The sequence below is a fragment of the Gallus gallus genome, chromosome 5, assembly GCF_016699485.2.
Source record: "Gallus gallus isolate bGalGal1 chromosome 5, bGalGal1.mat.broiler.GRCg7b, whole genome shotgun sequence".
NCBI classification, from domain to species: Eukaryota; Metazoa; Chordata; class Aves; order Galliformes; family Phasianidae; genus Gallus; species Gallus gallus.
In genome coordinates this window covers 52,403,072-52,416,412 of record NC_052536.1, presented here as the reverse complement: position 1 = coordinate 52,416,412, position 13,341 = coordinate 52,403,072, and the positions used below count along the sequence as shown (strand labels likewise).

At 48.9% G+C, this 13,341-nt stretch overlaps 1 protein-coding gene across 12 annotated transcripts in view; it reads left to right on the top strand.

Moving 5' to 3' along the window:
• The first annotated feature begins 750 nt into the window (after positions 1–750).
• PPP1R36 (protein phosphatase 1 regulatory subunit 36) overlaps positions 751–13,341 on the top strand; it is a 58,925-nt gene continuing 46,334 nt past the window's right edge. For 4 of the 12 annotated variants that reach the window (XR_005860318.2, XR_005860319.2, XM_015287879.4 and 1 more), the window contains exons 1-2: positions 751–821; positions 10,076–11,815. Coding sequence is in view for 9 of the 12 variants with exons in the window: in XM_015287879.4 (XP_015143365.1) it covers positions 10,096–11,815 (1,720 nt within the window). In the remaining 3 variants the exon portion in view is untranslated. Of the gene's footprint in view, positions 997–2,169; positions 5,603–10,075; positions 12,576–13,341 lie in introns of those variants that run through there. The other 8 variants (XR_005860317.2, XM_025151016.3, XM_015287878.4 and 5 more) reach the window with 6 other exon arrangements.

The following is a 13,341-nucleotide window of genomic DNA, read 5'->3' as shown; positions in this document are numbered from 1 at the left end:
CCCTTTGGGTGGAAAAGCCAAATGCCTGCCACAGAGCGCCGGGAACGTGTCCGGTAGCCCTGCAGGTAGCAGAAGCTCCAGGAAACGCCATCGCTCAGCTCAGGAGGACCTGGAGAGGCTCGGGGAGGGTGGGGAGAGGGCCTGGGAAAACTCCGAGAGGGAAAAAGAAACGAAAAAGACAAAACAAAACAAAACCCAAAGCGCCGTTCCGTGCTCCATGACTAAAAGTCGTGGTGGACGCGTGATGTTCCCTGCATCAGCGCGAAGCCGCGGGAGGGAAGGCGGCAGCGGGTGGAATTCCGGCAAAAAACGAAATACTGTTTCATGCGGCGTGGTGGGGGGGGTCGTTATTTACGGTCCCTCGCGGCGCGCAAGGCAGCTGTCACACCGGGGGGCCGCGAAGCCGCGCACGGGGCAGCCCCGGCTGCAGCCCCCACCCCCGCAGGAGGCCCCGCCGCGCGCCGGGGGGTTCCCGAGGGAGCGGATTGGGGGCGGAGGGCCGGGCCCGAGGCGCGTAGGGAGGGGGCGCGGGCCGCCCCTGCCCCGGCGCCGCCGCCTCCGCGGCGCGATGGGAGGAGAGGGGAGCGCGGCAGGGAGCCGCCCGCCGGGCCCGGCATTGGCGCGGCGCAGCAGCGCTGGCAGCGGCGGAGCCGGGAGCCGCCGGCCGCCGAGGGGAGGGGTCCGGCTCCGTGCGGTCGCGGCGGAGCCGGCGCTGCGGCAGCAGCAGGCGCGACGGGGCGGAAGTCCTTTGTTGCAGCGGCAGCGGCGCAGCGGCGGGAGCGGCGCGGGCAGCTCTCCCACTCGCCTCGCCTCGCTCCGCGGTAAGTGGGGCCGTGCGGCCCTCCGCCGGAGGGGTCCGGCGCGGCGCGGCGCGGCGCGGCGCGGGGCGGGGGGAGCGGGCGGCAGCTCCGCCGCCGGCGGGAGGTGGGAAGTGCCGAGCGCCGCCGGCCGCGGCGTGGCCCGACCCGGCCCGGCCCGCCATAGTGGCGCTGCCAGGTAGGGGCTCCCCGGCCGGCCCTCGGTCGCCGCCGTGACCTTGCGCCGGGCGGGAGCGGACGGGCCGAGCCGGGCCGGCGCGGGGCCGCGCGGCGCTGCGCTCCACCTGCGGGGCGGCGCGGCGCGGAGGGGCCCTGCGGAAACGGCGCGGGGCGGCGGATGCTGCGCGGGGCGGGGAGGGTGCGGGGGCGAGAAGGGCACGGCGGCCGTACTTCTGCGCTCCGGGCTTGGCGTTACGTTAAAGCGCCGTGCTCGCAACGGCTCTCCGTGCTCTGCCGGGATTTTTTTGTTCCTTTTTTTTTTTTTTTTTTTTTTTTAAGTGAAAAGTTGAGTTGCGGCAGTTTCGCGCAGAGCGGAGCCGCAGTCCGCAGGGAACGCGGCACCCCATCGCATCCCACCCCACCCCACCCCGCCCGCAGCGGCCCGCGGTGCGCTCGGGGCGGGCAGCGCTCGGGGGGCGGCCGGGAAGGGGGGGGTGGGAGCGGTCGGGCACGAAAGGCGGCGGTGCCGAAGGGCTCCTTCCTCAGCGCGCCCCGCACGGAGAGGTAGCGAACGGAAGAGAGGAAGCGGTGCCGCGGGGTTGGGGCCGCGTTCCTGTGCCGCTGTGCTGTGGGAGTTGGTGTAACTCCGATCGCCGACACGTCGGCGGTGGGGGCACGGCGCTGGGCTGACTGCCGGCTTCTGCCGCTGCGTGATTTCCCCGCGCTACGGCATCGCGCGGCGCAGCGCAGACTGCGGAGCCACCCGGGGTTGGAACAGCGCCGTGTTCCGTAGGCATTTAATTACATTAAACAAACATTCCTTTAATTAAAGGTGTTTGTTTAACATTCCTCGCTGCAGCTCTTGGAAAAACCCGCACGGCCCTCGCGAGCAGGGCTGCTGTCTTTCGCCAAATTAGAAACCGAAGCTCTCGCAGGGCAGAGCCGGGGCCGCATGGGCGCGGAGAGCGGACGGGGCCCCGTGCGGCCGCGCGGTGAGCTGTGGCCGTGGCACACGTGGGGCCGGAGCGGCACCGTCGCCTCGGTTGTGTGCTGCCGGTGACTCGTTCGGTGTCCGTAGGGATGGGGCTGCAGCAGGGGTTGGGGAGCGGGGCTGTGGGTTGGTGCTGTGCGGGAAGCCCCGCAGAGCGCTGGAAAGCCCCTTTTCCCGGGAGCGGGGAGGTTTGGGCCGTGTGGGGTAGGACCGTGAGCTGAGCAGATGGTTCAGCTCTGCCGGCACGCATCCTCGGTTCTGTCACGGGCACAGGAGTTGGCAGCAATTAGGATGAGAGCATGCATCGCGTACTCATAGCGCATGCATAGCATGGCGTGCTCTCCAGAGCTTACTCTGGGCTTTTAGGTGCTTTCTTACTTGAGTGCGTGAGGTTAAGTGCTTTATTCACATATGTCCGTCGGTAGCGGAAACACTGAAAGTCCAGGGTCCTTTTTGGGCACTTATCTGCTGCGTGGGAAAATAGCTGCTCGGATCTGAGATGATGAAAGTTTCCTGGTAGTGCCCATTCCCGCAGGTGGCCCTTTTCTGCGCCTCTCCCAGACCTCCGCTGCAGAACCCGCTGTGTGTCTGTCAAGGAGCTTTGCCCCGTGGTTGCCCCACGGTTGCTTTCTCTGCCCTGCTGCTGCTGCTCAGGCACACTGAGCACCACACACTGAGTTGTGCTGCAGACACGATTTGCATGGAGACCATTTTTAGCTTCAAATTGGTCTGGTAATTCTGTGTTTGTGCGCGTCGGGCCATTGCAGAGCTCTCTAGAGTTAACCAGCAGTTGCCTTTTTCTATATTAAACCCACTTTGTTTGACGGAGATCTCAACAGTTTGGGCTTTTTTTTTTATGTGCCACACGTGAATTTCAAAGCATTTAGGACCAGAAAGTGTCAACACGTAGTCTGACCCATGTGTGACAAGGAACTTCACCTCGCTCGTGTGCCTGCAGTGACTGGTTGTGCCGGCACACAGCCTGTGTCAGCCAGAGATGCTTGTCTGGAAGGCACTTATCATTATCTGAGGGTCTTGGGGGTGAGCTGAGCACCAAGATGCCCCCTGAAGCTAACGGGGCGAGTCAGAGAGCCCAGGTGGAGGCTCATCAGCCAGCTGCAAGGCCTAAATCTGGCGTTAGGATGTTCTTCCACCGGTCTTTCAGACATATGGTTATCATGTTGCTTCACCACCTTTCACAGTTGTAAAAGTGTCAGGTAAATGGTGACTGTGACTTTACAGAGCAGTCCCTGGTAGATAGCAAGTTACTTACAACACTGCATACAGCTCTCTGCAATACTTCGTACTCCATAGGCGTTACCTGAAGTTGGTTGAGGTAACTTCTAGGGCTTCAGTTCAAACTGTTTTCCTAACTGAGCTGCTCACGCTTTCCTGTCTTCTTATTCATCTTTTGAGGTGAGTGCTTACTGAGGCTGTGTGATGCCTTTTAACCAATTATCAGTGTCTGACAATGGAAAGCTGTTCAATTGTGAGGGCTGTTTCTCATTTGTGAGCTCAGGTGCTGCATCAGTGCAGGGCTCTGCGACTGTTTGGGGTGTGAATGGCTCCCAGCACTGCTCCTCGCCTTTCCCTGCTTCAGACCTAGCCCACGTATCAGCTGAAGCTTGTTTCCACACACAGGCAACAAGGCATTTAACATCAGTTGATTCAGCTATCAGGATGTGCGTGCTGATGAGTATCTGCGCCGTGGCAGGCAGCTTCACTGCTCATGTGCCTGAAGGCAGCTAATGGACTATGGGAGGAGGATAAATTGCAGCAGGTCCTTCCTCATCCAAGTAATGGAGCCTAATTAGACTTTCCCTGGCAGTATGTGGAATTCTCCTAACTTTTAATTCACGATTGTGGATCCTGTACTTGCAACGCAAGCTGCTTCTTATCCATACCTGCTATTACGATGAGCAGTGGTCAGCTGTCCTCGTGTTCTTTGCCTCTTTTGCAAAGCTTGTGTCAATTCAGTGCCTTCTTGGGCTGTGTAGAACTACAGCAGTCTTGGTGGCTTCCTCCTGTTAATGTCTAGATAAAACTTGTTGCCTGTCCGCAACTCTGTAGTCAGCGTACCAGCTGAATGCCCAGATTTCTCAGACAGTGTACAGAGCCTGGATGTATGGTGTGGGATTTTTTTCCTGAGCATCCTTACGCTGTCATATAGGAATCCAGATTATCTGGTGTAGAATCTGGACCTACGAAGGCAAAGTAATTCTTTAGGGAGGAGAGCTCTTGGGAGCCTGCACCAGGCTGAGATGTGGTGTGAGAATGGGATGGGGAATTTGCTTTCTGCTGCCCAAGCAGCCCATTTCTTTGGATAGCTGGGCGTTGGTTCCTTGAGGTTTTTCCCTCTCATTTTCTATTAACACCGAATTCTCCACTCGTTTATTATACTTTTGTCCAGCCTGCTCTTGGTTTCTGAAGAAAAGCAGCCAGCAACTAAGCATGTAAGCAGTCTGTTTTTGCCTGCTCAGCAGTGGAAATGCTGGGTTTTGAAAACCACCTACTAATTTTAGGAGCCGAGAGGCTCCCGAATCTTGAACCTTGTGGTACTTCTTTTTTAAAGACAGAGAAGTTAGTAAAAGAACTTCAGCAGCCTCTTCAAGGTTTAACAAGGAAAAGCTCGAAGACTTCTTTTGTTTCTAAAATTTCCTGAGATGTTTTAAAAGTAAAAATCTGAGGGGGAAAGAAAGAAAAGCATTGAGTTACAGTAAGAGCCTTTTCTTTCTGGTGTTGGCTTCTAAACAACACGCTTGGTTTGTGTAGTAGTGCAGCTTAGCTCGCTGGTGATAATATCTGAGTAGTAATTGCACCTGAGTGCTGATTCAAAAGAAAAACACAGTGGCATGTAGGCAGCTTGAATCAAAGCTTTGCCACGTAAAAGTAAACACGTAGCCTCCACATACATCTTATGCTTCTTGGAGTGTGAGGATCAGACTGAAATTACCTGACTAAAGCATCTCTACTTCTCAGTTTCGTATCAGATGCTTTTCTAGTACGTTCTTCTCAGACCACCGCTGCGTCATTCAGTGTTGGTCCCAGCGTGGCCCATCGCTGTGCTTACTGCACTCATTGGTCGTTGCTGAAGACAGGGAGATGTGGGTGCCTGCTGGACCTCCCTGTGACGTTTGTGACTGCGGTGTTCAGATGCTTCATCAATGCAGTGTGCTGCTCAGGCTGGTGGTCACGTTTCTTCTCTTTCTGAAACAGGAAGCAGAGGCAGAGAGGATCAAATGCACATTTGGATGGACAAACTCTGTGTGTAGAGCTTGAGTTTTCCAAGATAATCAGTGCTTAATACACACAGTGGTAGCTCCTGTTTGTATGAGGTACTGCTGACGGCTTCCCTGCATGAATGAAGATGTTGGACATCTGAAAAAGTGCAAGCCAAAAAACCCAGAGGTTAACATGGCTTGTCCCGGCACTGACAGTGATGGGGTGCTGTTTTCCAAGCGATGCTCTTTCTTGTGAGATTTCCCTCCTCTTCTCCTTGCCTTATCCACCTCACCTCCTCCAAACCCTGTGCCAAAGGAGCAGAGATCTCCCGCTGTGCATGAAGAGCACTGCTGCTTGGATCCATCCCCTGCACAGATCCGGAGGGTGAGCCCAGTAAAGAAAGGAGCCTTTGGTAAGAGGAGGGCTGGAAGGTTACAGTGTGTACATAAAAGGTTGTTGAATGACTGCCGCGCTGGAATTTAGCTTAATTAATGTCTTGTTTATGCACTTAACTTTGAAATCTTTGGTTTCTTTTAAAAAGGATGTTTTTGTTCTAATGACTGTTTTCTTTCCAAAGAAAATCTCAAAAATAGCTTGCAACGTTGAACCACCCACATGGGTGACAAATGCAAATCTCTGACATTTGAGCAATTAAAAATAACAGAATAATGGTGAAGGATCATTTTCTGAGAGCTCACTGTTGATGGGAGGACGTTTTTCAACAAATCTGTGATATTTACTAATAGCAAAGGAATGGAAGAATTCAAAGTTTCAGCTCTGAATGGGCACATGCTGTAATAGCTTTCTGCATGTTGCCCAGCAAAAGCATGTGTGTGTATCTATGCTTATGTGTGTGTGTATAAAATATTCTTCCCTTCTGCGTTAGAGCTTTGGTTCTTCCCAGTCCCTTGCTCAGGTGGTTTCCCTCCCCATGTAGATTCTCACTGCCCCATCATGTCTGCCCATGGCTGTTCCTGATCCCAGACCCCTCCTCTCAGCTCAGCCTGTCCCTCCTTGCGCTCCCTGAGCTCTTCCCTTTCTAATGGGAATGCTTTCTAATCTCCACTCGGTTTCACCAAGCCCACTCCTTGCTGGGCTCTCGGCAATCAGAGCCAAGTGTTGCTCCCTTCTGGCTGCCAGGGATGCTGGGACGCAGTGGTGTGTCGTGGTGCAGTGAGCCCTGTCACCAGGCTGTGAGTGGAGGTGGCACGCAGCAGCCAAAAGGGGTTTCGTGCTGGATGGGATGGCCTGGACAGGCTGCTGTGCGTAAAGGAGCTGTGTGAGGGCGAATTGTTCTCAACGAGGCTATAATCTGAGATTTTAGTAACACATTCAGGCCGTTTTTTGTGTGATGACAAAGAACATTTCTCATGCGTGCCTCTTTCTCCCCTATGAAGTCTGAGTAACGTTCATATCTGGTTAATGTTTATACACCAAGGGAAGTGGGAGGCAAGTGGGTGAGGCCAGGCTCTTCTTGGTGGTGCGTAGGGGCAGGACAAGGAGTAGTGCCCTAAAACCTGAACGTAGGAAGTTCTGTACTAACATGTGGGAGAGCTTTACAGTGACAGAGTACTGGAGCAGGCTGCTCGGAGAGGTTGTGGAGTCTCCTATGGAGGTATTCAACACCTGGCTGGGCACCTACCTGTGTGACCTATTGCAGGAACCTGCTTCAGCAGCAGGGTTGGACTCAATGATCTCTTGAGGTCCCCTCCAACCCCTGTGATTCCGTGATGTCTCTCTCCAAAGATTTTGCAAGAGAAAGCTCTTTGAATTTTAAAGAAAGAACAGTAAGTTAGATATATAAAAGCTTTCTCTTAACCTCATTTTTGGATCTGCTTTAACTGAAATTTGCTGGAAAAAAACAAGTCCAAAGCGCACAGTTCACAAGGAAAGTTCTGCCTTTGCTGGTTGAAGTTTGTCAGAGTTTTAAATAGAGCAACGCAAGCTCTTGTAGTGGGAAGTGTTGGCAGCTGTAAATATATGGTTACACACGGCAGGTTAATACAGCATCCAGAGGAAGGCTGCCAGAACTTTCATTAACATAGATAACTTCAAACACTCTCTATTTTAATACCTCCTCGTATTACTACTGTGATGGAGGCTGTGTACACATCTGAGCACCTTGCTGGCCAGACCAGGCTCACTCATGCTCAGGCTGGTTCTTTACAAAGCAGCGGTAGGAGAAAGGCATTACCAGTGGGTTATTTTTGCATATCAGGGCTCAAGTGCTGAAAGCTCTGCGAGAGTTTTTCTGTCAAAAGAGGAAATATGTTTCACTTTTTTTTCAAAGAAGGAAACTTAGAGAAAGTGTGTTTGTGCACTGTCATTGCAGTGACTGCCAGGTCTTGCCCACTGTTTTGAAAAGCCCCTTTGCAGGTGTGTGCAGATACTTGTGACCTTGTGTTGCTGTTTTGCTATTGGAAGGCATAATGGAGTACTTTCAGTATGCAGAAAATAAACACGAGAAGTGTAAGTTTGTTGCTTTGTGAGGACAAGAAGGTTAACGTGAGCTGTCCCGATTTCTTCCTTCAGCAGTCCTGAGCCTTTTCTTGTCCCCATGGAAGTTCACACTGAGAGGCCATTGGTATCTTAGACTGCATCTTCTCACTTTTCTTGTTGATTTTCAGTCTTAGGATGTGGAAGTTGAAGGCAGTTCTTTGTTATTATGCAGTTGCTGGTCTTAATTCTTGATGGAATATACTGAATTGCATTCAAGTATCTGATTAATTACCTGAAATACAAAACACCATACCACTTGGAAGAATATGAAGTGCCCTTTAGGTATTACTTGATGTTGAAAGGTTTGTTATTTTTCTGAGAAACATCTGAAGTTGCCCAGAAATTAAGACAGTTGTCAAATTTCTGTAGAAAACACATGATGCTGTTTCAGGGATTCTTCTGTTTTCGCAGTCACCCTTACGTAAGTTAGTAAGAAAACCATTGAGTGGATTTGATGTAACAGGCTGCATTTCTGCAGTGGACATCACTGAGCTGAACTGGACAGAGAATTGTGCTGTGCTGACCTGGAGTTAGGCGGTTGTAGGAATAAGTTGGGGGGAGAGGAACAGCTGTCATCCAGGTGTTAATCATCAATATAAAACCACATCTCAAGGTCCCCATTGCCACATAAGGTCTTCTGCTGATAGTGGTTTTTATGAATGGCTGTAGGGTTGGCAGTAGGGAATATTGCTGGGCGGTGATGAGCATTTCCTCATCTAGAGGGCTTGAATGCATTTTTTTCCATGACAGTCATTTGTGGAATGAAGGAGAGCAGTGACTAATGTTAGGTCTGCTACTTAACAGCCCAGGCAACATCTCTGATTTGTGAATTCAGTGCTTATTGTGGAGTATAATTTCTCTTCTCATTTTCCAGTCGCTAGGAGATAGGTGTGAGCTGGCAGGGAGGTGATGGGGAGGGGATAAGAAGAAACCAGGGAGCATTTTTGTGTGTATTCTGTTCAAATTTTGGACGGTTGAAAGAACAGTGACAAATCAATCTGTGCATTTCATGGTCATAAAATGCAGTTTATGCATGTTGTTTGCTGGCCTGTATCTTATGTGTACAAATCTCTTACTGTTGTTTCTATTGCTTGCAATAACCTTTCAAAGTGTGAAGAACGCACCTTACTGCTTTAGGTCTTTCTTTTCAGTTTGGGCATTCTTTACCCTTCCTTTTGTTTCCTCAAACCACCCTGTCCTGCTGCGTGTTTATTTAGCACACCTTATGTGTGTCAGTAAAGGTTTGCCAAAGTGAGTAGGGAATAGCTTCACTTGGTGGCAGATTATCTTCCGTAAATTGGATGGGCACCTCCTGAATGTAGTGTATTTTTTTTTCTGAATGTTTTTCTTAACATAAAGTAGCACGTTTTCTTCCTCCTTCCTGTTTAGCACAAGTTAGTCCTTTCATTTATAACACCTTCCAGCACTTTGAGAACTTTGCTTCAGGTGTTTGCAGTTCCTCATTGAGGCTTCATCTCTCAATGCTGCCATCTCTGGCATGCCGGCCTTTAGTTCTTCATTAGTTTTTCTTTTTTGGTCCAGTCTCCAATCAAAGTGTTTTGCTTATATTAAATGAAAGAGTGGTTTTAAGAGGAGCTGGAGGCATGGTGTGCACCACTTCCTGCTTCTGTGCTGCCCGTGTTGCACAGCGAGCCTGGTGACCGTCTGCAGCAGGCTTGTGTGGGACATGCCACCTGCCCTGTGCTTCTGAGAATGCACCTGAGTTGCACAGCTCCTGGTTTGCTAGATGTCTTGCAGACAAGGTTGAGAAGATCCCCAAGCTGCCATAAAGAGCCAACAGTGTGTAGATGTAGCCTGTGTGGATACTTCACTGATGTCTCTAATGAGTTTCCTTTAGTGGGGAGGGAAAGACCAGTTTGAGCCCAGCCTTGTTGCCGGTAATGTGTTGCATCATAGGTCCTTGGGTCTGGCAGGTGAAAAAGGCAAGCTGGGACTCAGCAGTGGTTTCTTACAGTCGGCTCACCTTGTAGAGCTGTTGTCCCGGGGCTGTCTTGCAGAAGTCTGCCCTGTGAAGCTTTTGAAGTTCTGCATCCAGAATTCCTATCTGAAAATCTTGGCTGTAGGACTTTGAGATATATTTGGTAATTCATATTCTAGCAGTGTTGCTGTAACTGATGTTGTGGTGGTGATGTTTATTAGTTTACTGGCCTTGTAAGTGTAGTGGTGAGAACATGGGATTATGGATGTTTTCACTGGCATCAACAGTAGTTGCCAGCAAAGATGTCCAGACGGGAAATCATACCACAAACAGTGTGAGAATAGGAAGAGATCTAGAGAGGAAAAAAGACGGCGGTTCCTCTCTGCACTTAAATATATTCCACTTTTTGTGCTTACGGTTTTAACAGATGTCATCTTCTTTTTGCAGGGCTGTAATTGAAGTACAAGATGGCAAGAACCAGCCACAGCAACTACGTCCTTCAGCAGCTAAACAACCAAAGAGAGTGGGGCTTTTTGTGTGACTGCTGTATTGCTATCGATGATATTTATTTCCAGGCGCATAAAGCAGTCCTTGCTGCATGCAGCTCCTATTTTAGAATGTTTTTTATGAACCATCAACACACTACAGCCCAGCTGAATCTAAGCAACATGAAGATTAGCGCTGAATGCTTTGATCTTATTTTACAGTTCATGTATTTAGGAAAAATTATGACCGCCCCCGCCAATTTTGAGCAATTTAAAGTGGCCATGAACTATTTACAGCTCTATAATGTACCCGAGTGTCTGGAAGATATACAGGATACAGACTCATCTAGTTTAAAATGCTCTTCTTCTGCTTCTAGCACCCAGAACAGTAAAATGATATTTGGTGTGCGAATGTATGAAGACACGCTTGCTCGAAATGGCAGCGAAACAAACAGGTGGGGCATGGAGCCGCCAAGTTCAACAGTAAATACATCCCATAACAAAGAGCCCGAGGAAGAAGCTTTGCAGCTCAGCAGTTTCCCTGAACAACTGTTTGATGTCTGCAAAAAAAGCACCACGTCCAAATACTCACACACAAAAGAGCGTGTGTCCCACTCACGCCGCTTCGGAAGGAGCTTCACCTGCGACAGCTGCGGGTTTAGTTTTAGCTGTGAAAAGTTACTGGATGAGCACGTGTTATCGTGCACCAACAGGCATTCGTACCAAAGTGCCAGATACTACGGTGCTGAAAAAATAGACTTTAATGAAAAGGACTCGGCTTCTAAAATAATCTCTACGCAAACAGAAAAATGCAAAGGGGATTCCAGCCAAGTTGCCGATGATTCTTCTTCTCCCGTGTCCAACATTACAAGCAGGAAAAGCAGCACGGTGGCATCCGAGACGTCGGGTGAAGAAGGAAGTCGGGCCTCTGAGAGGAAGAGGATTGTCATCAAGATGGAACCAGAGGACAGTCCTGCAGACGAGCTGAAAGATTATAACATTATCAAGGTGACAGATAAAGACTGCAACGAGTCTTCAGATAACGATGACCTAGATGATGAGCAGGAAGAGCCACTTTACAGGTACTACGTTGAGGAAGAGATGAGAGAGAAGAGGAATGCTCGGAAGACTTTAAAACCCCGTTTATCCATGGATGAGGATGAAAGAAGGTGTTTAAAGAGTCCGCGGCACCTTAACAGGAAAGCTCCCTCCGTCCAGGAAGATGTGGAGAACGCTCCCTGTGAACTCTGTGGGCTAACGATCACCGAGGAGGATTTGTCCTCTCATTATTTATCCAAACACATAGAAAACATATGTGCCTGTGGCAAGTGTGGTCAAATACTGGTCAAGGGCAAACAGTTACAGGATCATGCACAGACCTGTGGAGAACCCCAGGACCTGACCATGAATGGTATCAGAAATTCCGAGGAAAAAATGGACTTGGAAGAAAACCCCGAGGAGCAGTCGGAAATAAGGGACATGATGTTTGCGGACATGCTGGAGGACTTCAGGGACAGTCATTTCCAAATGAACAGCCTTCAGAAAAAACAGTTATATAAGCATTCTGCCTGTCCTTTCCGGTGTCCTAATTGCGGGCAGCGTTTTGAAACTGAAAACCTAGTGGTTGAACATATGTCCAACTGCCTGGAGCAAGATCTGTTCAAGAATTCCATGATGGAAGAGAATGAAAGAGATCACAGACGTAAGCATTTCTGCAATCTTTGTGGGAAAGGATTTTATCAGCGTTGTCACTTGAGGGAACACTATACTGTTCATACCAAGGAAAAACAGTTTGTTTGTCAGACATGTGGGAAGCAGTTCTTAAGAGAGCGCCAGTTGCGGCTCCACAATGATATGCACAAAGGAATGGCCAGGTATGTCTGTTCCATTTGTGATCAAGGAAACTTCAGAAAACATGACCATGTACGGCATATGATATCTCACTTATCAGCTGGAGAGACTATATGCCAGGTCTGCTTTCAGATATTCCCAAATAATGAGCAACTGGAGCAGCACATGGATGTTCATCTGTATACATGTGGAGTATGTGGAGCAAAATTTAATTTGAGAAAAGATATGAGATCTCACTATAATGCCAAGCATTTGAAAAGAACATAAGCATAATCATACTGTAAAAGCATTAAGCTGGCAGCAGAGAGAACACCAAAGCAAGGCATACAGTATAGTAGACAAAAATTTAAAAAAAAAAAAAATTGAAAACAAGTCTTTTTTATTATTTTTTTTAAGACCCTCTTAATCATAGGTGTCTAGGCTCATTAAGTATATAGCTTTGAAAAGCTTCATGTGTTTAATTATTACATTTTCACTGTTTCCTAATATCAGTTTCTGTTCTTAATTTTATTGTTTTACTAAGTAGATATACAAATCATTATTTTTAAACTGTAGATTAAAAGCACAATGTTACCCCTTCACTGACTGCTATTAAACAGTTCTCGGATCCATGTCCGTAAGATGAGTGCTTTAATATTTCCATGTGTTGTTTCTTCATGTGAAAATTTTAGATCACAGCAATTAATACGCAAGAGCATAATTGTTCATAATCCCCAAATTAATTTTCACAATGACGAAAAAACAATGCCAAGAAATAATCCTTTGCTGCCTGACTGCTGTAAGGGCAGAGCCGGCTGTCCCAATGCTCAGCTTCTTGGCTTTGTTGAAATTCACATCCCAGTGGTCAGAGCGCATAGGCTCAGTTAAACCTTGCAGAATTGGACTGGTGTGCACAAAGGGAAAGGGAGTTACTGACTTCATGGTAACTGAGGAGTTTTCCAGACTTGAAATTTTAGCAGAACTGTAATGGGCGCTTCTGCCGTATGACTGACATCGGCCTTTTGCTGGCTATCCTTATCCACGTGGGTCTATATAACCTGCTTATCGTAATATACAAGGAAAGACTTGCTGTGGTGGATTGCTAGGAACGCAGAATTGCAATGTGCATTGAAGACTTCATTTCTCAGCTTAGCTGTAAATGGGTGCCTTGTTGCTTTTGTTGGGAAGTTAAAAGTGGGATGGGTGTGTAGATAGTCCCATTGCTTGGGTGGGAAGGGAAGGGGGAGTGTGGCTCATGTCAACCTTAGATTTTTTTTGTTTCTTGTTTTCATGATACTTTCTGAATGTTCTGTTTTTCAACAAGAATATAACAAGAAAAGACTGCAGAGTTTGTTTAATAAATGTAAAGACATTTAATGCCTTTAAAGATTTCTTTCT